Below are 26,261 nucleotides of genomic sequence, written 5' to 3'. Positions count from 1 at the left end.
TCTGGTAGCCCTAAATATCTTCTAAATAAGTTATTTAGAAGAATTGGATTGTATGTTTTGAATTTATTTATTAATCAATCTAATATGCATCTCTTCCCATGTATATATATGTATATATACTGCTCAAAAAATAAAGGGAACACTTAAACAACACAATGTACTGTATTTAACAGTAGGACGTCTTATGTTGTGTTCCTTTTATTTTTTTGAGCAGTATATATATATATGTATGTATATATGTGTGTGTGTATATATATATATATATATATATATATATATATATATATATATATATATAGAGAGAGAGAGAGAGAGAGAGAGAACAATTGTAAAAATATAAGAATTGGTATTAAAAAGGTTAAATGTTATTAAAAGGAAAATATACTTGGCTACATTTATATTGCTTATCTTTCTTCTTTATCTACCATTGATGACAAACTTTATCTACTAATACTTTATCTACCATTGATGACATTTTGATTGCAATTTAGAAATTGTTTCCTCATCTCTCCCTGGTTATTTTATACTATACCATTATTGGGTAAAAATAGGTCAATAAACCCTTTCATGGATTACTGCCTTGTTATGGCGAAGGGGCTTGCGTAATTCAATGAAGCTATGAGCTATGCCATGCAGGGCCACCCAAGATGGACAGGTCATAGCAGAGAATTCTGACAAAATGTGATCCACTGGAGAAGGAAATGGCAACCCACTCCAGTATCTTTGCCATGAAAACCCCATGGACAGTAAGAAAAAAGATATGATGCTGGAAGATGAGCCCCTCAGGTCAGAAAGCATCCAATATGCTACTGGGGAAGAGCAGAGGGCTAGTACTAGTAGCGACAGAAAGAATGAAGCGACTGGGCCAAAGCCGAAAGGACACTCAGCTGTGGATGTATCTAGTGGTGAAAGAAAAGTCCGATGCTGTAAAGATTTTTTCTCCATAGGAACCTGGAATGTAAGATCCATGAATCAAGGCAAGCTGGATGTGGTCAAACAAGAGATGACAAGATTGAACATCGACATCTTAGGAATCAGTGAACTAAAATGGACAGGAATGGGTGAATTTAATTCAGATGACCATCAGGTATACTACTGCGGGCAAGAATCCCTCAGAAGAAATGGAGTAGCCTTCATAGTCAATAAAAGAGTAGGAAAAGCAATACTGGGATACAATCCCGCAAATGACAGAATGATCTCAGTTTGAATCCAAGGCAAACCATTCAATATCATAGTAGTCCAAGTCTATGCCCCAACCACCGGTGCTGAAGAGGATGAAATTGACCGGTTCTATGAAGCCCTACAGCACCTTATAGAACTAACACCAAAAAATGATGTCCTTATCATCATGGGGGATTGGAATGCTAAAGTAGGAAGCCAAAAGATAACTGGAATAACAGGCAAGTTCGGCCTTGGAGTACAAAATGAAGCAGGGCACAGGCTGATAGAATTTTGTCAAGAGAATACGATGGTCATAGCAAACACTCTTTTCCAACAACCCAAGAGACGACTCTACACATGGACATCACCAGACGGTCAACACAGGAATCAGATTGACTATGTGCTCTGCAGCCAAAGATGGAGAAGCTCTATATAGTCAGTAAAAACAAGACCAGGAGCTGACTGTGGCTCAGACCATGAGCTTCTCATTGCAAAATTTAGGTTTAAACTGAAGAAAGTAGGGAAAAGCACTAGGCCACTCAGGTATGAACTAAATCATATCCCTGATGAATATATAGTAGAGGTGACAAATAGATTTAAGGAATTAGATCTGATAGAGTGCCTGAAGAACTATGGACAGAGGTTCACAACATTGTACAAGAAGTAGCAACAAAACCATCCCAAAGAAAAAGAAATGCAAGAAAGCAAAATGGCTGTCTGAGGAAGCTTTGCAAATAACTGAGGACAGGAGGGAAGCGAAAGGCAAGGGAGAAAAAGAAAGATACACCCAACTGAATGCAGAATTCCAGAGAATAGCTAGAAGAGATAAGAATGCCTTCTTAAATGAACAGTGCAAAGAAATAGAAGAAAACAATAGAATAGGGAGGACCAGAGATCTCTTCAAGAAAATTGGAGAGATGAAGGGAACGTTTCATGCAAAAATGGGCATGATAAAGGACCAAAATGGCAGGGACCTAACAGAGGCAGAAGAGATTAAGAAGAGGTGGCAAAATTATACAGAAGAACTATACAAGAATGAGCTTAACGTCCCAGATAACCACAATGAGGTGGTCACTGGCCTTGAGCCGTACATCCTAGAATGTGAAGTGAAATGGGCCTTAGGAAAGCTGAACAACAACAAAGCTAGTGGAGGTGACAGTATTCCAGCTGAGCTATTCAAAATCTTAAAAGACGATGCAGTAAAAGTGCTACATTCAATTTGCCAGCAAATTTGGAAAACTCAACAGTGGCCACAGGATTGGAAAAGATCAGTTTACATTCCAATTCCAAAGAAAGGCAGTGCCAAAGAATGTTCAAACTATCGCACCATTGCACTCATTTCTCATGCTAGTAAAGTTATGCTTAAAATCCTACAAGCTAGACTCCAGCAGTATGTGGATTGAGAACTACCAGAAGTACAGGGAGGATTTTGAAGAGGCAGAGGAACTAGAGATCAAATTGCCAACATACGCTGGATCATGGAGAAAGCTAGGGAGTTCCAGAAAAACATCTACTTCTGCTTCATGGTCTATGCTAAAGCATTTGATTGTGTGTATCACAACAAACTGTGGCAAGTTCTTAAAGAGATCTTATTTGTCTCTTGAGAAACCTATATGCAGGTCAAGAAGCAACAGTGAGAACTGGATACAGAACCACTGACTCGTTCAAAATTGGGAAAGGAGTCCGGCAAGGCTGTATACTGTCACCCTGCCTGTTTAACTTATATGCAGAGCACATCATGAGAAAGGCAGGGCTAGATGAATCAAAAGTGGGAATTAAGATTGCCGGGAGAAATATCAGCAACCTAAGATATGCAGATGATACCACTCTAATGGCAGAAAGTGAAGAGGAACTAAAGAGCCTCTTGTTGCGAGTGAAGAAGGAGAGTGCAAATGTTGGGTTGAAACTGAACATTAAGAAAACCAAGATCATGGCATCCGGCCCTCTCAATTCCTGGCAAATAGATGGGGAAGAAATGGAGGTAGTGACAGATTTTATTTTCCTGGGCTCCAAGATCACCACAGACAGGGACTGCAGCCAAGAAATTAAAAGACACTTGCTCCTTGGGAGGAAAGCCATGGCAAACCTAGACAGCACACTAAAAAGCAGAGATATCACCCTGCCAACAAAAGTGCGTTGCAATGTATGGCTGTGAAAGTTAGACCATAAGAAAGGCTGGGCGCCAAAGAATTGAAGCCTTTGAACTATGATGCTGGAGAAGACTCCTGCGAGTTCCTTGGACTGCAAGGCGATCAAACCGGTCAGTGCTAGAGGAGATCAACCCTGACTGCTCTTTAGAAGGCCATATCCTGAAGTTGAAACTCAAATACTTTGGCCACCTAATGAGAAGGAAGGACTCACTGGAGAAGAGCCTAATGCTGGGAAAGACTGAGGGCAAGAGAAGAAGGGGACGACAGAGAATGAGGTGGCTGGATGGAGTCACTGAAGCATTAGGCATAAGCCTAAATGGACTCCAGAAGATGGTAGAGGACAGGAAGGCCTGGAGGAACATTGTCTATGGGGTCACGATGGGTCGGACACAACTTCGCAACTAACAACAATAACAAAGTCAATAAAGCAGAATAATTCAATCCCAAATATTTAATATCCCAAGGAGGTTTGGTGATGGTGATATAGTTGTCCTGGTGGTCACTGAGGTTTGGTGATGGTGATACAGTATTCCAGGGTGTCACTGAGAACAGGCATTAGTTGAGTTAGTTTGATTTAGCACTTGCCAAAATCCAGAAAAGCACTAGATGGCAGCAAAGAGGAACAGATAAATCCAATGTGGCGGCATATTATGCTTCTCTGAATCTCTGAATCTCAGGTACAATGACCCTAGTCTGGTCTAAACTTTTTGACAGTTACCTTGTGGTTCAATTTTCAGAAAGAACAAGGCAGATAGAACTTAATGCAATATTCCCATCAGCAGAATGTCAAAAAAAGAATGGAAGAAAGTCAAGAAACTTTGAAAAGAAAAGGACAACAGGAAAGAAGTATATGCCCAGAACCTTTAGTGAATGGAAATATTGCAATTCACATATAAGTTTAAGTAATCAGATACATTATGAATTGGAGATAGCTAAAGGCCAACATCAGGGTTATATTTCTAATAACTTACCATCTGCTTTGGTGCCCTCCTCCATCAAAAGCTTTGCAATATTGAGGAAACCTTTGGCGGAAGCTAAATGAAGAGGTCTATCTCCAACTTCTCCACTCACGTTCACATCAGCACCACATTTTAACAAGAGTCGGGTTACCTGATAAAATTTTATTAGTCAGCATGACATTTTAAAGCTACATTTTAAGCCATATTTTCATGTTCCATGAAATCAAAGGTAAATATATTATGACAAGCCCTCCTATTAGGGATCGTTCTTTTCTATAACATCAAAATGAGGTTATAATGTATTTAACATCAAAATGAGGTTATAGTGTATTTAACCATTATGGTGAGAATCAAGATTGGTAGTCTTGAGTTATAACTGAAATTGCACGTTGACAGACTTTTAGGTGGAGTTCCCATTCCTTTTAAAAAGTGACAACGTTAGTAAGAGCTGTCAACAGCTTATTAGTTTGCTTACTGATATAAATAGCAAAATAAAATAAACTGCCCAGAATTTAGCTATAGTTTACATTCCAAAGCCAAAATTCCTATCATGAAAGCACCATATGCATTTTAGCATAATTTCACCAACTGTGACTATTTGTTCCAAAGCCACTTATACCAAAACAAAGTAAGTCACCCTCAAAGTCTTACACATAAAGATCTTTCCACTGTAACTGGATGAGTTGAATTATAGAAATCTCAAAGAGAAGCATTCCAGAAAAGCCAATATTGCACATACCATCACTGTAACTGAATATATGATTAGATTCTTTGTTGGTTTCACTTTTCAAATTACTCCTCTGTTGTTGTTTTAATCTAGGCAGTATTGTAGTACCACAGGAAATATACTGTGCCTAAAGAACAGGCTTGAATAGGCAAAAAAGGTTTTGGGGTATATTAAGTACCATATTCTTCTTCTAGCATAAACACAGATCATAGAAAGTCAAACAGCAGCAGTAACAAGAGCAATGAGCAGTGGCTGTCACTTACTATCTATGCTCTATTGTAGGAGGGGACACTACCTCTTATTTCCAATATTATGGGGTGCCATCTCCTATTAACGGAGAGCAGCTTTTTATGACAATATTTTAGGAGTTATCAGTGGAATCCAATCTCAGAACTCCAGGAGATAAGTCCCAGCATCTCTTGAGCTATTTCAACTAATGCTGAAAATTGATTATTTCAAATGAAACTATTTGGAATGCATGTGTGGGAAAAACCACAGGGCCACATCACTTTCTCTTTTTTATTAAACCTACTGTATGTAAAATTTCCCATTTGTGAGCAAGGGTGACAATCTTTCCCATACCTGTTCATGACCATAATATGCTGCAATATGTAAAGGGGTAAAAAAGACTGCATCTTGAACATTAACATAAGCACCATGTTGTAGAAGTATATCAACAGCCTAGGAGGAAAAAGAAATATTTTAGTCAGAAAACCTAAATAACTGCATTTGTGGAATGTTACTTTTTTGAATGCTATATTTGTATTAAATGAATATTCTGCATTGCACCATAAACACATTTTTAGTTGAGAGGAATTTTTTCACAAATTTCTTAAACCACATAGCCATCTTCTATTCTTCCATTTGTTGAGATTAGAAGACCAATATTCAGTCAAGGCATCTTTAAACTCTGCTTGTTAAAAATGATTAAAAAAAACAAGGAGTAAAGAGAGTGCACTGGAATATTTGCCAAATTGTATCATCTCTCTGATACTGAGAGATGAATAATATTTTATAATCACTAACTGTCAATGCAATGTATAAAACACTAGTTTTATATAGGTCCATTAATTTCACATCAAGTTAAATGTTCAGAACGTTCATTGGATTGTACATAAAATAGACTATAATGTGGGCTTCAGGAACTTTCATTCCTGTATGCCAAGACAAGTGGCTTGATCCTACATCTTTTTGAAACACACTATAAATAAAATTTCCTATTTATGATCAAACCTATCGTAGTAAAATAGTGAACCACAGTTAAGTAAGTTTAGTTGAAATAAGTTCAGGTTCATAGCAATAGCAGATTGCTTTCAATATTCACAAAATCCTCCCAGTCTAGAAATCCTACAGCATCCTCCAAGGGGGTCCCCATCAGCTCTCCTTCACAAACTATCTTTCCCAGTTTGGAAGTACATTGGCAATCTGGAGAGGAATGTTCTTCTCAGCCTTCTCCCATAGCAAGAACATAACAAGACAAAATTCAGAAGCAAACAAAGTGAAGCAGTTGTTTCACTTTCAGAGGAGATTGTGTTATTTCACCAAGCAGCTTTCAGAGGTTCCTTTGTCCCAAAAGGCTCATATTTAAGTGATTGTCAGCTATGACTCTGATATCCCTCTCGCAGTTGCTCAATAGTAGTAACTGCGAGAGGGATCTCAGAGTCCTACTTGACAATCACTTAAAAATGAGTCAGCAGTGTGCTGCACCTGCCAAAAAAGCCAACACAGTGCTAGGCTGCATTAACAGAGGGATAGAATCAAGATCACGTGAAGTATTAATACCACTTTACAATGCCTTGGTAAGGCCACCCTTGGAATACTGCATCCAGTTTTGGTCACCACAATGTAAAAAAGATGTTGAGACTCTAGAAAGAGTACAGAGAAGAGCAACAAAGATGATTAGGGGACTGGAGGCTAAAACATATAAGGAACAGTTGCTGGAATTGGGTATGTCTAGTTTAATGAAGAGAAGGAGGAGGGGTGACATGATAGCAGTGTTCCAATATCTCAGGGGTTGCCACAAAGAAGGAGTCAAGCTATTCTACAAAGCACCTGAAGGCAGGACAAGAAGCAATGGATGGAAACTAACCAAAGAGAGAAGCAACCTAGAACTAAGGAGAAATTTCCTGACAGTTAGAACAATTAACCAGTGGAACAACCTGCCTCCTGAAGCAGTGAATGCCCCAACACTGGACGTTTTTGAGAAGAGACTGGACAGCCATTTGTCTGAAATGATATAGGATTTGCTGCCTGAGCAGGGAGTTGGACTAGATGACCTCCAAAGGATCTTCCAACTGTTGTTGTTGTTATCAGCTGATTGTGCAGAGCTGAACATAGAGAAGTTGGAAGCTATTTTATATCCTTCCCAGGATATGTTTCAATGTGACATCAATGAACAAGTATCATTTACCAGAGCTGCACATTTAACTTCAGAAGGGTGCCTTCTCATATACTTGAGCTAGAACTGTATCAGCTGAAACTTGATACTTTCAGATTTTCAACTCATGTGGAACCTTTCTTATATATATTAACACTTTCTACTGCAGGCAATCTTACTGTGCTTATGAACAACTCTTCAGTAGCATCACCAGAAAGCCTTGGAGAAAGAGGAAGCCATTCAGTCATCCTTAAATGTTAAATGTTAGGTTCTACAGACATGTATCACCTGAACAAGACTTGCCTTTCCAACATTGCAATTTTATGCATATACTTTTCTTCATAATATTATTTTAAGTTGTGTAGTTCAGCTGAGAAATTACAGTACTTCTGAAGCTGATCTTATCTCAGTCATGAAGTGGTAAAAAGAGTCACCTTCTAATCTAGACACAGTCTTAAAAGAGTTATTGGAGGAGACAGTAGGTTTAGGATGAGCTTGACTATACTACTTGGTTTGTGCATTTCAAAATATCAGGGTATGCTGTGCCAAGGGATTAAGCAATTTGCTTGTATTTAATCAGGATTTGTATGGCTTTTCCCATTACAGGATAATATTGTAAGTCTCATCTACAAAGAAGAAATTTTCTTGGAAGTTCTGGTTGATACATCTATAAATATGGTAATAATTTAAACGGATGAGACAAAAGAGCATAGTATTTGTAAATCTTTCTTAGTGAAACAACCTGAAGTGAACTTCCCCAGCTCAAAATTCCTTTCAACAATTACTGAAGAAACATAGCAATACAGCGAAATTCAAATTATAATATATTGACAAAACAAGCAATTGAGAATGTAATAAAGATATCTGGAATGCAGTTAAGGGATCAGGATTCAGAAGATACAGCTCAGACATTTTTCTCTACAAAACAGAGAAAGAGCTTTTATTGGCTGGATGAATGAAGCAGAATATATTTGTTAAGTAATGACATCTGAATATAGCCATTTTTAAGTATTAACCTGCCTCTTTTTTTGGAATAAAATGATAGTGTTTGTACCCAACAAGAACGTGGTATGAGAATTAACTAACATTAAATTGTAAAATCAGATTCCTAAAAACCCTGGGCCACCCATATATTCAGAATGACAGATATGTATTTTCAGAATATCTAAAAGATAATAGTACATATAAGAGTTAAAAATCCTTCTGATGTTGCTTTTCTCCCATAAATCTATTGACCAGAGTCACTATGTTAGATGAGTGGCTGTACTAATATGATAAACAAAAATTAATATTCTTAATCTGTCCTACACTGAAGGGCTGACAAAGCCTATTATTTTTATTTTTATTTAGAAAATAATTAAATATGTGATAGCATACTCTAGCCAAGTTAATTCTATTTATTTATTTAAACTGGTAGTTAAGCATAAAGACTATGACTTGGCAAAGTCCCCCCCACCGCCTTTCTTTGCCTTGAGTCAGTGTTGACTCCTGGTGACTGCCTGGACAAGTCCCTGCAGTTTTCTAGGCAAGGTTTTGGAAGTGGGTTTGCCATTGTTGTGTCCATAGTTAATGGGAGTGGTTTTCCTAAGGCGGGAAAACCTGGTGCAGTTATTGGTTGTTACATTCTCGGCGGGAGATTCCGGGCCGGGGATTGGTTATGTTTAAAGGCACCTTAATATATAAGATAGGGTTCAACGGCTGCTAGCCAGTTGACCCATGTGCATTCAATAAACGTTCTCTTGTTCAACCTCGCTGTCTACGCTCGTCATTCTGGACTTAACAGTGGCGACGAAGGTGGGATAGACGGCGGAACAGCGAAGGAGCCGCGGAAGCCAGCAGAGCGAAAAGCGGGAAATTTGAATCGCAGTCAACCGAATCACTGCAGAGTCTAACTCACAGAATGGCGCAAGTCGAATCCCTGAAGGAGTTCGACCCGAACTACCCTGAAGACTGGGAGGAGTATGTCGGCCAAGTCGAGGGGTTCATGCTGGTTAACGGGATAACGGAGGACCGGAAGAAAGCGGCGGCTCTTCTCATGTGCATTCAATAAACGTTCTCTTGTTCAACCTCGCTGTCTACACTCGTCATTCCGGACTTAACAGCCATTACTTGCTTCCTAAGGCTGAGAGAGTAACTGGCCCAATATCACTCAGTTGGTACTGGTAGCACTAGTTTACAATTTCCTGGTTTCAGGCCTGAGACCTTAACCACTAGACCAGGGGTGGGGAACCTTGGCTCTTTTATGACTTGTGGACTTCAACTCCCAGAATTCCTGAGCCAGCTGGCTCAGGAATTTTGGGAGTTGAAGTCCACAAGTCATAAAAAAGCCAAAGTTCCCCACCCCTGCATTAGACCAAACTGGCTCTCAAAACCCTATTATGTATTTGAAAAATAATAATAAATAAATAAATATCAGCTTGATCTACCAAAGGTAGAAATTTAAAATTGATTTTGACTTGCCTGGCTGCAATTTGGTGTGACTTTAAAATGTTCCTTTTTGGCTAGATCATATTCAGAAAACCTGTCTTCAGCACATTAACACTGTCATTTCTGTTTATTTATTTAGATTGGTCCTTAAGCACAGTTTAAGTAATGTTAGAGCAAAGTAATGGCTCCGAAAAGAAAAGGTCGTACATAATGGGACTATCACATTAATTAGAAACTAGCTCAGAAACTAGCTATATTTCAGTTTCTCTTCACCTAACTAACCAATTAATTTTATTAGCAATGTAACCTTTGTCCCTTTCTCATTCCTGCTTTGTTAACTGACTCCACAGAAAATGTTATCAAAAGTCTTTGAGCCAAATTAAGTCCAGTTCCACAAGAGATCATCAATTAAGGTTTTATTTAAGGGTTAGAGGGTCTTGTCCACAAATGCTACTACATAAGATAAACTACACTTTTTCTTTCTTGGACAAGGGTAACAGAAAGCTTTCTAAAACAATCTGATCAATTATTATTGCCTTTTTTGAAAGCAAAATTAAAAAAAAGAAAGAAAGATAACAATTAAGACCTTAAAACTTCTGTATGTCTCTGTTACAACACTGAAAAATATGGGATTTTTTTCCTGAATATTATCATTTTCTTTTAATTAAGCCATCCAAACCAAAATATGATGAATTTTTAATACTGCCCCAATTATTTCCAATTTAATATACCCTAATACAAGCAGTTATGTCCTCTAGGCACAATTTATTCAACTCTAAGTTGCTTTGTAAGTGGCTAGCTAACAGATACAAGATATATCAAGAGATCGTACTTTTGGAATTCTAATAAAATATTATATATATTTTTTCTTGTATACAAAGTCCCAGATATAGTGCTATAAATACACATAGTGACAAGTGCTGTTAATACATACAATTAGATAATGGTTACGTTCAATATTAAAACATGTAAACATTTTAAATATTCCAAAATATGATGTTTTCCCAATTTGTGCATCTGAATGAGTTTGCTAATATAATTAATCCTTGTAATGTCTAATTACAATTTGCTTAATGGAGAAAATATCACTATATATATATATATATATATATATATATATATATATATATATATATATATATATATATATACACATACCGTATATATATACCGTATATATATATACCGTATATATATATATATATATATATATATATATATATATATATATATATATATATATATATATATATATATATATATATATATATATATCTAATATATCTTTCAGCTCTCTTGATTTCCATAACATTTCTGACATATACATTATGTCTAATAGTCTTTTTAATTTTGCTTATTAGTGCATTGCTGAATTATAGGTTTAGTCACAATGGTAATTTGTGTATAATGTTATCTCTGTATCTTGTTTTCATGCTGGTGTTCCAGTAATTCCAACCAGGGCATTCAATTTAACTTAAACTCAGTTGGACATCTGGAGTTAGATAATGCTCTAATTTTCTAAACCAAAAAGAGTACTGGAATCCAGCTGAAAGTATTTGGAAAATATGCAAAAAAGGGGGAAGATAACAATGATATTATGCTGGGGTATGATTAAAGGCTGCCAAAGCAACCAGACAATCTGGATAATGACCTCCTGGATCTGATTATAACATTGTTCAGGAAAAAAGACATGTTCATAATGAGATATTTTAACTTCCCAGACATCCATTTTTCTAAGACCTGCATTAAATGGTGGAACAGACTGCCTCTAGAGGTGGACTGGAGGTGTTTAAAAAGGAGCATGTTTGTCAGGGATATTGTGGAAATGATTTCCTGTTCTGGTTCGGAGTGAATCAAATACTTTTCAAGGTCTCTTTCAATACTTTCATTCTAAGGTTCTGTGAAAAAAAGAGCAAACAAACAAACAAACTTCCCCTCCCAAACCATCAATTTGTCACTTTTCCACTTCGTTGAGAATGTCCTTATGATAATGTCAGTATAACTTGTTTATGAAATATTGTGTTATCGTCATGACAGTAAAAAAAAATGTTCACGTTGGTCTCTTTTTCTTCCCATGTTAGCTAATTTTGCTTGAAATTTGGACCGCAAGCTGTTCAAGGTTGCTTCTTGTCAATTTTGCAGCTTTCCTTAACAAATGAAATGAAAGTGAATAGTCTTTCTATTTCTCTTTTTTTATTGTTACCATAACTATATTATACTGAGTTGCTATTAAACTTGCTCAGTCTTTGTTAGGTTGCTATTGCTATATGTTGTTGTTGTTTTCCTCTCTCTCTGAGAGTTGTACTTTTGCTTGACCATACTGATATCTCCCTCTTTGCCTGGCCCAATTCTATAGCACTTGCTACCTCAGCTTGCTATTAGAATAATTTATCCGTAATTTATATGGATGAATATAAATGTTATGGATAATTATATCCATAAGAAATAAAATAAAAAAAATGAACCTAGGAAGAGTGACTGGGGTTTTTTTTTTGAAGGGAAGAATGGAAAACCAGAAAATGTTCACATCTTAAAATATATGGTATCTTCTATATACCCGTCTTATATATCAGTTAATGTAAATTTGTACAAGGACTACTAAAGAATCTCCCAGGCTGGATATATGCTATGGAAAATCCCACAGCTCACATTGGAGGTATCCATCCCAAAGTGCCTATGAAAGATCTCCAAAGCTTTATGATAGGGAATCTTTTTTACAAAAGAGGGCAATTTTGGTGCAAGTGATAAGCAGACCAACTTCATACACCAGCAACACCAGACATGTTATGCTATGGATTTTTAGTAATGGGCTTTAAATGGGTTCCTTATTAGTGAATGAAGAGAGGTGTCTATTTTATTTCTTTGAACTAATAGAATGCTTGTGCAAAAGAGAGTATTTTCAGTGTGACTACAAAAGAAATTATGTTGTGTTATTTTGTGCAGGCTTTTAACCTCTTGTCTAATAGAAATAAGTATCTTCATTGATTTTTTTTTCAGAAGACACAGGTGATACAACATGAGGTAATCTGCCAGTCAGCTCCAATTTGAGACTGATATATTTCCCTTCCCTTCTCTAGACCCTTCTATTTCTTCATAATCTTTTAGATTCCATTTTAGTCAAGCTGCAAATAAATGATTCTGTTCAGGACAATTTTAAAAACAAAAAGCTATCTTATGCTATCAGACTGGTTCTCAAGTCTAGCATTATCTGTACAAATTATCTCTTCTGGGTGGGATTCGTAGAGTTGGGGGTTTTACCATAAGTTGTAAGCCACTATGATTGAGCCAGTTTAGCCTAGTTTTTAAGGTGCTTGCCTAGAAACCAGGAGACTGTGAGTTCTAGTCCTACCTTAGTCATGAAAGCCAGCTGCGTAACTTTGGGCCAGTCATTATCCCTCAGCCCAACCCATTTTGCAAGGTTGTTGCTGTGGGGAAAATAGGAGGAGGGAGAGTATTAGATTGCCTTGAGTTACTTATGAAGTAATTAAGGGGGAGGATAGAAATCTAATAAATAATAATGATTGTTATCCTGTACTGAGAACAATTTCCCCAATGCACTTAGTTCTCAGGAAAAGTGATTTTCAAACCAGAGACATTATTATAGCTACTTACCCTACATAATCATCAATATTAGAATTTTCATAACAGTTGGTTGAGCAGAAGGTAAATGATGGTTTTGTGATTTTTTTTAAAAAAATGTGCAGGGTCTATACCTGAAGATTATACTCCTTGTGCAGACAGCTGAAAGAAGATTTTTTTTTAAGGCAAGAGAAGGGAGGGAAAGAAAGGAAGGCCAGAAGGGCAAAATTGTAAAATGATTTTTTTTCTTTCTATACCATGTTAAGAACATACTGCAATTTAATTGCTTTCATTAAAAAGCCTAGAAGCAAAAAGATATATTAGATTTCAACTTGTTATATTTTTAATGAAACATGAGGTTTAATTGGGTCATTTTTCCCCCTGCAAATCCTCATTTTGCAATTAAAAATTAAAGCTGAAACTTGTATATTGTCAAATCTTTTCAGAATCTGGAAATTACCAATAAATTGGCTTAGTTATCCCACATCAAAAATCATTAGCAAAACTCACATACGTTCACAAATTATCATTTAGGAAAACTGATATTATGGAAATGGCCTATATTTTTGGAGTAGATTTGATTGGCAAGATGCAAATGTCAATCTGAATCTAAAGTAATATAAATCTGTAAATTAAAGCTAATAGTTTGCACTTTATTTAGTACAACTGGTTGCTCATCTTGTGAATTCCTTCAGGAATTATCTCACTTCCCAGAGGAGGCTAGTTAGGCCTTGTGTGTATGAAGATAATAATAATAATAATAATAATAATAATAATAATAATAATAATAATAATAATAATAATAATAATAATAATAATAATAATAGTAATAATAATAATAATAATAATAATAATAATAATAATAATAATAATAATAATAATAATAATAATAATAATAATAATAATAATAATAATTTAATTTTTATACCGCCCTTCTCCTGAAGGACTCAGGGCGGTGTACAGGGCAGTACAATAAAATACAATATATAAAAATTAAAAGAAATATTAAATACAATAGCCCAATTAAATTGATTAATACAAAATGTTAAAATACCCCTAACCCATCAGACCAGGCCGGCTGGTTCAAATAAATATGTTTTTAGGTCACGTCGGAAGGAGTGAAGGTCGGGAGCCGTCCGGAGCTCCACCGGTAAACGGTTCCAAAGGTCTGGCGCGCCCACAGAGAACGCCCTCCCCCTGGGGGCCGCCAGTCGACACTCTTTGACCGACGGCACCCTAAGAAGGCCCTCTCTGTGGGAGCGCACTGGACGAAGGGAAGTTGATGCCGGCAGCAGATGCTCCCGTAAGTAACCCAGACCCATGACATTTAGGGCTTTATAGGTCGTAACCAGCACCTTGAATCTTACCCCGAGGACAACCGGAAGCCAATGCAGCTCACGGAGTAGAGGTGTTACATGGGAGTATCGGGAAGCCCCCACCACCACTCGCGCGGCTGCATTCTGCACCAGCTGGAGCCTCCGAGTAGTCCTCAAGGGCAGCCCCATGTAGAGAGCATTGCAGTAGTCCAAACGGGAGGTCACGAGTGCATGAGTGACTGTGCGCAAGGCATCCCGGTCTAGATGATGGGACAGTGTAGGACCCTTCTGATATACAGGGCTGAATACATCAAATCAATTTCTACAATGCATTAAAATAATTTTTAAAAAGGTTTTACAAGTAACATAAAAACTAAAACAAAACTAATAAAGAATAAAAGCAGTAAAAGAGAGAAGAAAGAGTGTGCAGAAAGAAAGAATAAAAAGAAATAGAATTTTCCAATGTTCTTTGCTGCAGATATAAATACAAATACAAAATTATTTCTTATTCTGATTACAAAAAAAGCTCACTCTTTGTATTATCCATTTTTTGTAACCCTTAAAATCACAAATCATAAGTGCATTTTTCCCCATTTCAGGCATAAAGTCTATAAGGAGTTTCCATAAATATTGGTGGCGTTTTTTTCTCTTAAAAAAAAGTCAATTTAGCCATCATCTTCGCCAACCATTCCTCCAAACTGACTTCTACAATTCTAACAATTTTAAATGTTATCAAAAGCGGTGCTTATGCATCTCTAAATAAATAGAAGAACTTGCGATTTTCAAATATGAATAACTTACACTATATTAGCAATGAAATCTTCCATGTGGCATATAAAAAGATTAAAACAAAATAATTTCAGAACAATTAGAAATTAATTTTGTAAATTCCACAAAATGATCCATATTTTCTTATATTTCCTTTGCTATTCTTATAAAGTGGCAGCTGCTGTAAGTGATTCTTTTTTCCATTACCTTTTTAAAAATAATTTTATTTCGCTTTTTTTGTAATTAAAAAGATTGTGTGTTTTTTAAAAGATAACATAACTTTAAACTATTCTGCTCCTGATCAACCTTCGGAAACTGCTTTTCTCCATAGATTCTTCTACATTAAGAGAATTATATTTTTTTTCCTATTTATAAAATATAACAATGTCAGTGCAAAAACCCAGAAGCTTCTTACATTCTAGCACTTAAAAATGAATATAGTCTTTTGTAACAAGGGTTACAAAAATTTCAGATTACCAGTAGATGACAGTATAGAGGTGCAAAATCTCAATTCTTTGCTCCCATCTAGATTTTTGCCAGATTTTTGCAATCCCTATCTGGTAACCGTCATTTCAGACTTGTTTCACGTATGAATCATCCTAACAAAAGTAACAAGGACCTCATATCTATTATATAATCTATAGAGGTTAATCTAGATATAATTTCTATAAATTAAATTAATTTCAAAGGATCTTATCATAATAAGGACATTTTAATGTTTTGAAATAACTGTTAGGCCTTCTTTAACAGTTCTCTAGAGGCTTACATTTCATGAATAACTTTTCTTTAATCTTTAAGAAAAAGACAGAAAATAAACTGGATAATTTTGCAAGTATGGGACTCTTTCATGGAGAAATATCTTCACTAAAATAGGCCATCACCATGACTTGAAGAAATCTCCAATCTAATCCAATCCAGTCTAATCCAATCTTTTATTACAGTAATTGACTATCCTCTCTCCCCCACTGATTAAAATCATAAGATACAAATAGAGACTGAGACAAGAAAAGAGAAATACAAATATGTAGATGAGTACATAAAAATGCAAATAAAAAGGCTAAAAATAAAGTGAGTACAGACAGTATATTAGGAAAAAAATAAAAGCAGTACTGAGCTGCTATTAAAATATACTTAATGAAATGCCAAAACACTAAAAATATTAGAATGCTATTTAAAATATTGCACTATAAACTGATAATCTCTTAATACATTTTATGGCAAAGTTACTGGAGTTTCATAGAATCAGTAAAACTTCAAGAAAATAAAATCGCTTCAGATATTCTACATCTTGCATTCTTTCATACAACAGTACATTACAGGTCACCTAGTACAAACAAGGTAGGAATTAATTTAATCTCAGTGTTGTTTCCCTTGGACTCTACATGCCAAATTTTGCCACAGTTTGTGTGACAGAATTATTTTTGTTTGAAAGAAGTAAAGAAGTGTAAAATTTCTCTGAATGGTGTGGAAATTGCAGCAAAAGAGGTGTGGTGTACTTGATGCTGCATTCTCTGTAGTGGTACAGGATAATAAAACATGCACAATATTTTCTATCAGTCCTAATTCACAAGGTCAGATATACTCTTGTTTAGAATATTCCCACATGTCCCCATAACACTTGTCACAATTAGGCAATTTAGGAAAAAAGAAAAGAAATAGGGGAAGAAAAGGGCTAAAAAAGGATAAAAGAATAAAAGGGCAAATGATTAAACAAGAGTTTACAAATGTCATAGAGATAACAATTATCCACTATGTCCTTAATTCATTGTGAATGACTGACTATATTATTTCTAAAAAGCTTGAACATTGCTATGAAGCTCTAAGCATGTTGAGAAGTTATTATTTTTTCTTCCTTAAGATTCCCTTTGTTTCACTCAGCTTTTTTTTCCTTAATAAATCTACCAGTGCTCTATTGTATTGTTTTTTTCAGTCACTTGAGAGATTCTCCAGAATTTCTAGTACCTAGAAAAATGATGAACTGGGACACCAGTGGACTTACTAACGAAAAAAAGAGGAAAAAAAATCTGGAAGAAGAGTAGGCAGCTCAGGCAAAGCAAAAAGATTCCACTAAGTTTGAATTGGAGAAATGTTGCACATCAGACAAATGTACTGTGGTTTTTAAGTGTTTTAAACATTTGTATTGTTTCTAGGATTGTTTTATTATTTGTTTTTGTTTTGGTACCACTTATGTTTTAATTGGAAACTGCACAGAGTCATGAATGTGAGATGGGTGGCTATATAAGTGGAATACATGGTGTACATATATACATAAAAAAAAGTTACAAGCACTGAACTGCTTTATTATTTGTTTTTGTTTTGGTACTGGAAGCTGTACAGAATCATGACTGAGATGGCTGGCTATATAAATGCATGCCATACATACACATGTACATACATACATACTGCATATACAACACACATATAAAAATAGTTACAAGCACTGAACTGCTGAGAAATACCTGAAGCAGGCGTTGTTGTTTTTTAATTTGCCTCTGTGCAGTAGCCAATAAAATGCAGGAGTCTGCCTAGAACAAAGTGCAGCAAGCAAACTGGGCATCAGTGAGGCGGCACTGAGACCAGTTTGATTGAGTGAAAAGTACCAGACTAGAAACCAGGAGACTATGAGTTCTAATCCTACCTTAGGCATGAAAGCCAGCTGGCTGACTTTGGGCCAGTCATTCTCTGTCAGCCCAGCCCACCTCACAGAGTTGCTGTTGTGAGGAAAATAGAAGGAAAAGGGAATATTGGGTATTATTTTCTGCCTATGTTATTTATAAAAGTAATAAAAATGGGAAATAAATAAATAATATTCGTGATGGGCTGGATTCAAATAAAAGAAGAGAATGTTCACTCCTGGCCTTTATTACTAAATGAGAAGTCTGACAGTGCCAACATCCCTAAAGACTAACCTTTTTATGCTAGTATATTGCTAATACCAGAGCTGCTTCTGCTAGTGAAATCAAGCTGATGCGATTTGTTAGACAAACATCCTTGTTGTCTAAGAATAAGCTAGGACTGTGGTGTTGAACCTATGCCACGCGTGCCACAGGTGGCACTCAGAGCCCTCTCTGTGGGCATGCGCACCGTCGCCCCAGTCCTAGGCCTTCAGCTGGGTTTTATAAAACCTTTTCACTTTAGGCCTCCACCATCGTGTGAAAAAAAAAGGTTCAATCAATCAATTTCAACTTCTCGGGGGGGGAAGATCTCGTAAAGTTGGAATTTTATTGATTGAACTTTTCAGTCCCACTCAGTTTGCCGTTACGACTGCAGCCGTGCCCACCCAATGGGCCACACCCACCCAGTGGGCTACACCCACTCAATGGGCCATACCCACCTGGCACCTGACGATACATAAGTGGGATTTGGGTTGCACTTTGGGCACTCAGTCTCTAAAAGGTTCGCCATCACTGAGCTAGGACTTTACACATTTCAAGTTAACTATTTTGTTTGAGCACATATCAAGAAAACAGGGCAGAGTTCAGTTGGCATCACCCTAATTTTTAACTCATGATTTTAAACAGGTAGAGCCATAATATTCAACTTGGAGTTAAAATGTGTACACCATCCATGGTCATCATAATATGATTCTGCATAGATGGGAAACCTGCCTGTTGATTTACTGTATTTCTTCACCTCCTATCACTTGGGCTTTACATTCTTTTTATTAGTGGCCTGTAATAAATAAATTAGTGGCCTGCTTCCTTCTTACCTCTAGAGCCACAGAAACCTCATTCATCATTTCCCTCTCTGTTAGGTTCAGACAGACGAATGACTCAGTGAGGTTTAAGAACAATAAGGTTTATTAATACACATAGGTCAACTAACTAACTGTCAAAATAACTCCGGCTTATATACTCGAGCCGTTTGAACTGTATCCAATCCCTAGCCCGGGCTTTCCCGCCGTTACAACGTTAGCCAATAATTGCACCCAGGCTTCCCGCTTCAAAGGAACCTTCTTTGCACTAAAGCTACTGACATAACACCCCTTCCCCCCCAGTTGATGTTATTTGTCGACGTAATCCCTCAAGTATTTGGGTGGCTTATGGACCCTAGATGGGTATCTGTTGGACTTGCCACTTACGTCATTGTTAACTGACTGGCTGATTGTTATGGGTCTTGAATTTTGGGTTACTGGCTCTGACGATTCCCTACTAACTGATTGTAATTGCTGTTGTGGCTGTTGTTGTTGTTGTTGTTCAGGTACTGCTGGCCTGTCCAAAGGAAACAGCTCCCAATCAATTTGACAATGCTGTGGGGTTGCTACAGCTTTACTGGGTTGAGTTTCCACTTCTCCACCACTATCTGGAAGGTCATTCTGAGTATGCCAAGATGCAGTATTACCCCTGTGTTCAATTTGACCCCCATTGACTGACACACTTTCGGGAACCCTCTTCCTTAGTTGATCAATATGTCTTTTACCTACTCTATTCCCTTCCCCCTCAATGGTGTAAGACAACGGCCCCATTATGTCAGTGACTATCCCAGGAACCCATTTGTCCCCCGGTCCGTAGTTCCTGGCCCAAACTAAGTCTCCAATCTTGAAGGACCTGTTAGGAATGTCCGGTTCAGCATTAGAGGGTAGTCTGTCAGGGTGTAACCGGTCCAGTTTAGTGGTTAGCCGTCTGCCCCACCTCATTTCTGCAGGGCTTTTCCCGGTAGCCGTGCAAGGGGTTGTGTGTTGAGTCAGCAAAAAGTCTGCAAGTCTTTGGTGCCAGTCGCCTCGGATGATTCGCTTCAAGGCGTCTTTGGTGGTTCTCACGTTGCGTTCAGCCAAGCCATTGGTGGACGGGTGGAAGGGTGCTGATGTTGCATGTCTAATCGAGTTGGCCTTGAGGAAACCCTGAAATTCAGCAGAGGTGAATTGGGGCCCATTATCAGATACTATCACATCAGGTAACCCGTGAGTGGCAAAGAGGCCCCTTAAAACCTGTATTGTTCTACCAGATGACATTGAAGTAACAGGCACAACCTCCAGCCACCGAGAGAAGCTGTCCACCACAACTAGGAAGGTTAGGCCTTGAAATGGCCCTGCAAAATCAATGTGAATCCTAGACCAAGGATTCCTGGCCAATTCCCACTTATGCGTGTGTGCGTGTGCCTGCTCAGGCCTAGATCGCTGACACAGATAACACCCTGAAACACATTCTTCTATAGACTTGTCTAACCCCGGCCACCACAAATGACTTCTGGCTAATGCCTTCATTCGGACAATCCCAGGGTGACCTTCATGTAGTTCAGTTAAAATTGTATTCCTGTGAAGTTCAGGAATAACAACACGGTTACCCCACAATATACACCCCAAATGGGATGATAGTTCATCTTTTCTCCTAAAATATGGAGTGTACTTGGAGTCAGGGTTACTACTTGGCCAACCCCCTAGTACCCAGGTCATAATCCTATTGAGAATATGGTCTTTTTTAGTGGCCACAGCTATTTCTCTAGCTGTTAAGGGGCATTCAGGAATTTCATGTAGCGACATAATTTGTCCTACCGGGGCAGGGTCTTCCTCGGTGTTAGTTAGAGGCAGTCTGCTAAGGGCATCCGCATGGCCCATTTCCTTACCAGGTCTATGTTGCAACGAAAATGAATATGCTGAGAGGAAAATTGACCACCTCAGCATCCTGGGAGACATTATTTGGGGTGTCTGTTTATCAGTGGTAAACAGTCCCAGTAACGGTTTGTGGTCAGTGAGTATGGTAAAATTCCTACCATAAAGGTAATCATGGAACTTTTTTACTCCTGCCACAATAGCTAATGCTTCTCTATCAATTTGTGCATAATTCCGTTCAGCTTTGGTAAGCATCCTGGAATAGTATGCAATTGGCTTTTGAATGCCCTGACAATCCATGTGGCTGATGACAGCCCCCACACCATAAGGCGAAGCATCACAAGCTAAATAGATCGGTTTGTTCTCAATAAAATGAGTAACTGTGGACTGGCTAGATAGAATATCTTTTAAGGTTTGAAAACTATGTTTTTCTTGCCACTGCCATGGGGTTTTTCTATCTAATAGTCTGTGTAATGGTTCCGCGATGGCAGCTTTATGTGGCAAGAATGTGTGATAGAAATTGACTAATCCTAAAAAGGCTTGTAATTCAGCCTTATTTTTTGGTTCAGGAGCCAATTTAATTGCTTTAATTTTTTCAGCTGTAGGGTGGATTCCTTTTTCATCTATTCTAAATCCTAAAAATTCAGTGGATTTAACTCCAATACAGCATTTTTCCTTTTTTAATTTAAGTCCAGCCTCCCTGAATCTTCCCAGTACCTGTTCCAGACGTTCAGCTAAAATTTCTTCATTTCTTCCAGCTATTAGGACATCATCAAAGTAAGGGCATACACCAGGTATGCCCTTTAAAGTCCTCTCCATCACCTCCTGGAAGATGCCTGGAGCTGCTGCAATACCAAATTGCAGTCTGTGGACTCGGAACGCCCCCTTGTGGGTGACAATAGTTTGAGCTTCAGCAGCTTCCCTGGAAACAGTAAGTTGCAAATACGCCTGCGCCAAGTCGAGCTTGGCAAATATGGCGCCGTCCTGGATCGTGGCGAGGACCTGTTTCACCGTCGGGACCGGGTAAGCATGCTTTTTCATTCCGAGGTTCAGGGTGGCTTTGTAATCAGCACAAATCCTCACATCCCCATTAGGTTTTAGGGGTGTGACGATTGGTGTTTCCCACAAGCCACCCTCGACCGGTTCTAAAACGCCTTGGCCTACAAGCTTATCGAGCTCGGCCTCGATTTTTTGCTTCAGGGCGAAAGGCACCCGTCGGGCCTTAAGCCTGATGGGCTTAACTGACGGGTCTAAGTTAAAGTTAATTGGGGCCCCCTTATATTTCCCTAAAGATCCATCAAATACGTCTGCGAATTCATCGCAGACAGATTTGAGGGTCTTATTATTATTAATGGTATTTATTCCCCCAACCCAAATTCCCAGAGCTGGGAACCAATTAAGTCCAATTAAACTGGTTCTATGGCCTTCGGTGACTAATAAGTCTAAGAAGCCATTAAACCCTTTATACTTAACTTTTAAACTGACCTTCCCTTTAATATTTATTGGGGTTTTTTGGAAGTCAGCTAATTGAATTTTTGTTGGACTGAGTGGAATTCTTTGGCCACTTTTACGTTCGATAACTTTAAGGGTCTCGATGGAAATTATTGATACCGAGGCCCCGGAATCAACTTCCATTTTGCAAGGAATTCCTTGCAATTGGACTAAGATTTTTAATTTTGGTCTTAGAATATGATTTATTTTAGGCTTTCCTATGTGGTTGACTCGCGCCACCTCCCCGCGGTTGGGGTACTGTGCCAAAGGTCTAGGGGTCTCATTGCCACTATAGTAAGGGGTTACCTTACCTTCGGCCCAAACGTCGATTTCGTGTAGACGATTGTCACGTGAACGACCCCGGCAAATGGCTTGAATGTGGCCAGTCTTCCCGCACATTCTGCACTTAGCAGAGCGGAATCTGCATGTTGCTCTGGGGTGGTTGCCCCCGCAGCTTCCACATCTGATGTCGCTGTCGCGCAGTCTTGTTGGATTGTCTCTCGATTGTCGTTGTGGTGCTGTTGCTTGGAATCGGCGACTCGGTTCTGGTCCTTCGCTGCGGGATGGTTTTGCCGCCATTTTTCCGAACCTTCTGGTGACTTCGGCTATGTCGGCTTCCCATTGTTGGTCCACCTCCCCACTGTCCACACGGCTTTCTAAGTTTATTTCGGATGAAGTAGCCATGCTATTGCGGGGGGGGGGTGTCGCAGTTTCCAGTGGATTCATACGTCAAAAGTTCGTCAAGGACTTCTTGTAAGTCGCCGGTGGGCTTAGCGATGATTCGATTTTGTAACTGTTCGTCTCGCAAGCCCAGCACCACTCTATCACGAATCCTTATTTCGAGATTGTCATATTTACAGCGTAACGCTGCTTCTCTGACCGCAGCAACGAATTTTGTGATTGACTCGCCCGGTCTCTGATTTCGTTTTTCAAAAATGCGCCACCAAAAGAGTTCTGATCTTTTCGGCGTAAAATGTATTTTTAATTTGGCCAGTAAGTCAGCGTACGAAACGCTTGATACCGGCAACGGTTGACAGAGTCCAACGGCAACCCGGTACACGGGTGTGCCACTGATAGTTAATAAGGCAGCCGCCTTCTTACGGTCGTCGGTTATGCCGTTCACGAGCAAAAACCCTTCGACCTGTCCAACATATTCTTCCCAGTCCTCTGGGTAATTTGGATCAAATTCTTTTAAAGAGCCAAGTTGCGCCATTCAGAGGTTTGTTTATTCCGCCGCGGCCGCTTGCGGTTGACTGTGTATTTTAAATTTACCGCCTACGCTCAGCTGGTTGTCGCCGATCCTTCACTAGTCCGCCGTCTATCCCACCTTCGTCACCACTTGTTAGGTTCAGACAGACGAATGACTCAGTGAGGTTTAAGAACAATAAGGTTTATTAATACACATAGGTCAACAAACTAACTGTCAAAATAACTACGGCTTATATACTCGAGCCGTTTGAACTGTATCCAATCCCTAGCCTGGGCTTTCCCGCCATTACAACGTTAGCCAATAATTGCACCCAGGCTTCCCGCTTCAAAGGAACCTTCTTTGCACTAAAGCTACTTACATAACACTCTCCTTCCCCCCGTTTTTATTTGTCATCAAAATTTTACAGAATGCAATAAACCTAAAATATACATATAAAAATTAGCACACACCTTTTTTTAAAAAAAATGAGTACTTAACCTGTGAGCAATACCAACATTTACTGATGTTTCCCCCCCTCCTTTCCCCCCCCCCAAAGCACTGTTTTACTGTACATTCCTTTAGTACAACTGTGGAGCCCTTTTCTCCAGCTTTTCAATTACTTTGTATGCAGCCAAAGCTCAGATTAGAAAGAGGGGAGAAAAATCACTTGGCTCAGTTAATTCTTATAACAGTCTGACAGATGTAGATTCTTTATATAAGGTTCATAATGCTTATTGTTCTTCTTGTAACTCCAGTTGGCAGCTCATTATTTACCACATGATGTTGCTGCTGAAAGAGTGCAGTTCACTCTGTTTTCAAAATTAAGCATAGGTGGTTAAGCATTTCTATAGTGTTAGGCAAAATCCAGTCTATATGAAGTGGCAATTGCTATGCTGGAATGTATCCTGAAGCACAACTAAATGCTTGGAGAAAATTAGAAAACAATTGCTGTACTTGCATAGAATGAATTCATAGTAGAATGGATATGAGCTTTCTTGAGTGGCAAGATACTCCTCCTCCTCCTCCTCCTCCTCCTCCTCCTCCTCCTCACATGTCCTTCGAAACACAGATCATACTAATTTCATTTAAAATTGAAGCAGATCCTTGGAAGAAAGTTACACAAAGCTAAACTATTTTTTAAAAAATGTTAAAGTTCTAATTCTTTCTTGTTTGGGATTGAAGAAGAAATTCTTAACCCAAATAATGTGTCTCCATAGTAGTACGTTTACAGGAATAGGCTGTTTGGTGGCCAATTTTTCTGCATAAGAACAGTTGGGTGTACTTGGAGCTGAAACAGATTATCCGGTTTTCCCACAATGTCCTCGAATCGAGCTACTTCAAGTGTACTTTGGGAAATTAAAGACAATGATGATAAACTGAATCTAGATCATCCACCTGACATCAGGATAGGATCGCCTGCATCAGAGCTTTTTAACAGCGCTTACACAGGTAGTGGTGGACTTATAGCCATTGATCTGGCAACTGTTCAAATTTACAACATTGCTGAAGAAGGTGACTTATGACTTGTCCTTGCAATTACGAATATCACAGTATCCCCTTGGTCTTATGGGCACTTGGCAACCAGGCAGGCATTTACAATGGCTGCAGCCTCCCAAGGTCATGTCATCACCATGTACGACTTTCCCAGCCAGTTTCCACCAAGCAAAGTGAGTGGGGGGAAAGCCAGGTTCAGTTAATGACCATGTGATTCACTCAACAACTGCAGTGATTATTAATATTTTAGCAACAGAAATTCTGGCCCAGTAGTGATCATACATCAAGGACTACCTGTACTAAGGAATTATAGGACAAACTACATTATAGTATCTCTTATGGTTTAGACAAGCAACAAAGTTTATATTGTTCTGTTGAAATTTTACTTACATTTAATGATGCTGTCTGATTCCCTTGAATATAAGTTTTGCCTTTTTAAGTTGTATGCTGAGTTTTGTTTTACTTTATTGATACATTTTTCCTGAATTTTATTTGTTTGTTTGTTTGTTTCTTTAATTAATTAAGTAAGTAATAGCAACAATGCTTTTATGTAATAGTCAATATTCATGTGAACAGATTTTGAACAGATAATTATGATGGTTGCCCATTAGGAAGAGGTTGTAGCACCATGAAAGTGACTGAAGAAAAGTCTAAAACCAGACATTATTCCAGGGAGGTCACAATAATATTTGTACACTATACTGTTTATGCATTTGTATACATGTTGTGATATTCACTGTATTTTCTCTATATGCCTTTCCAGCAGTACTAATTTTAATGCTGTGAAAAGAACTGTATCATTACTGTATATTATGGTGTTTAGACTTATTCTTACAGATAACTCAAGGCTATGAACATTACCTATTAATCCTTCCTCCTCCTGTTTTTCCCACAGTTCTGAGAAGTGGGTTTGCTGAGAAAAAGTGACTGGCTTAAAGTCACCCAGCTGGCTTTCATGCCTAAGATAGGACTAGAACTCACAGTCTCCCATTTTCTAGCCTGGTACCTTAACTAGACCAAACTGGCTTTTTGGTGCTTTTTTTTTTAATCAGAAGACAGATAATTTTTCTCAAGA

General features: G+C 38.2%; 1 protein-coding gene across 1 annotated transcript in view; it reads right to left on the bottom strand.

Annotated features, from left to right (window-relative positions):
* The window catches only part of LOC308666503 (serine/threonine-protein kinase TNNI3K), a gene marked incomplete at both ends in the record, with an annotated part of 226,850 nt that overhangs the window by 175,996 nt on the left and 24,593 nt on the right, over positions 1-26,261 (bottom strand). Inside the window, 2 exons of the mRNA XM_081325369.1 lie at positions 4,283-4,421; positions 5,580-5,678. Of these exons, the coding sequence (XP_081181495.1) occupies positions 4,283-4,421; positions 5,580-5,678 (238 nt within the window). The remainder of the gene's footprint in view (positions 1-4,282; positions 4,422-5,579; positions 5,679-26,261) is intronic.

Source organism: Vipera berus, assembly GCF_964194415.1.
Source record: "Vipera berus genome assembly, chromosome: 3".
In the NCBI taxonomy this organism is placed as follows: domain Eukaryota; kingdom Metazoa; phylum Chordata; class Lepidosauria; order Squamata; family Viperidae; genus Vipera; species Vipera berus.
This window is presented reverse-complemented; position numbering and strand designations above follow the sequence as displayed.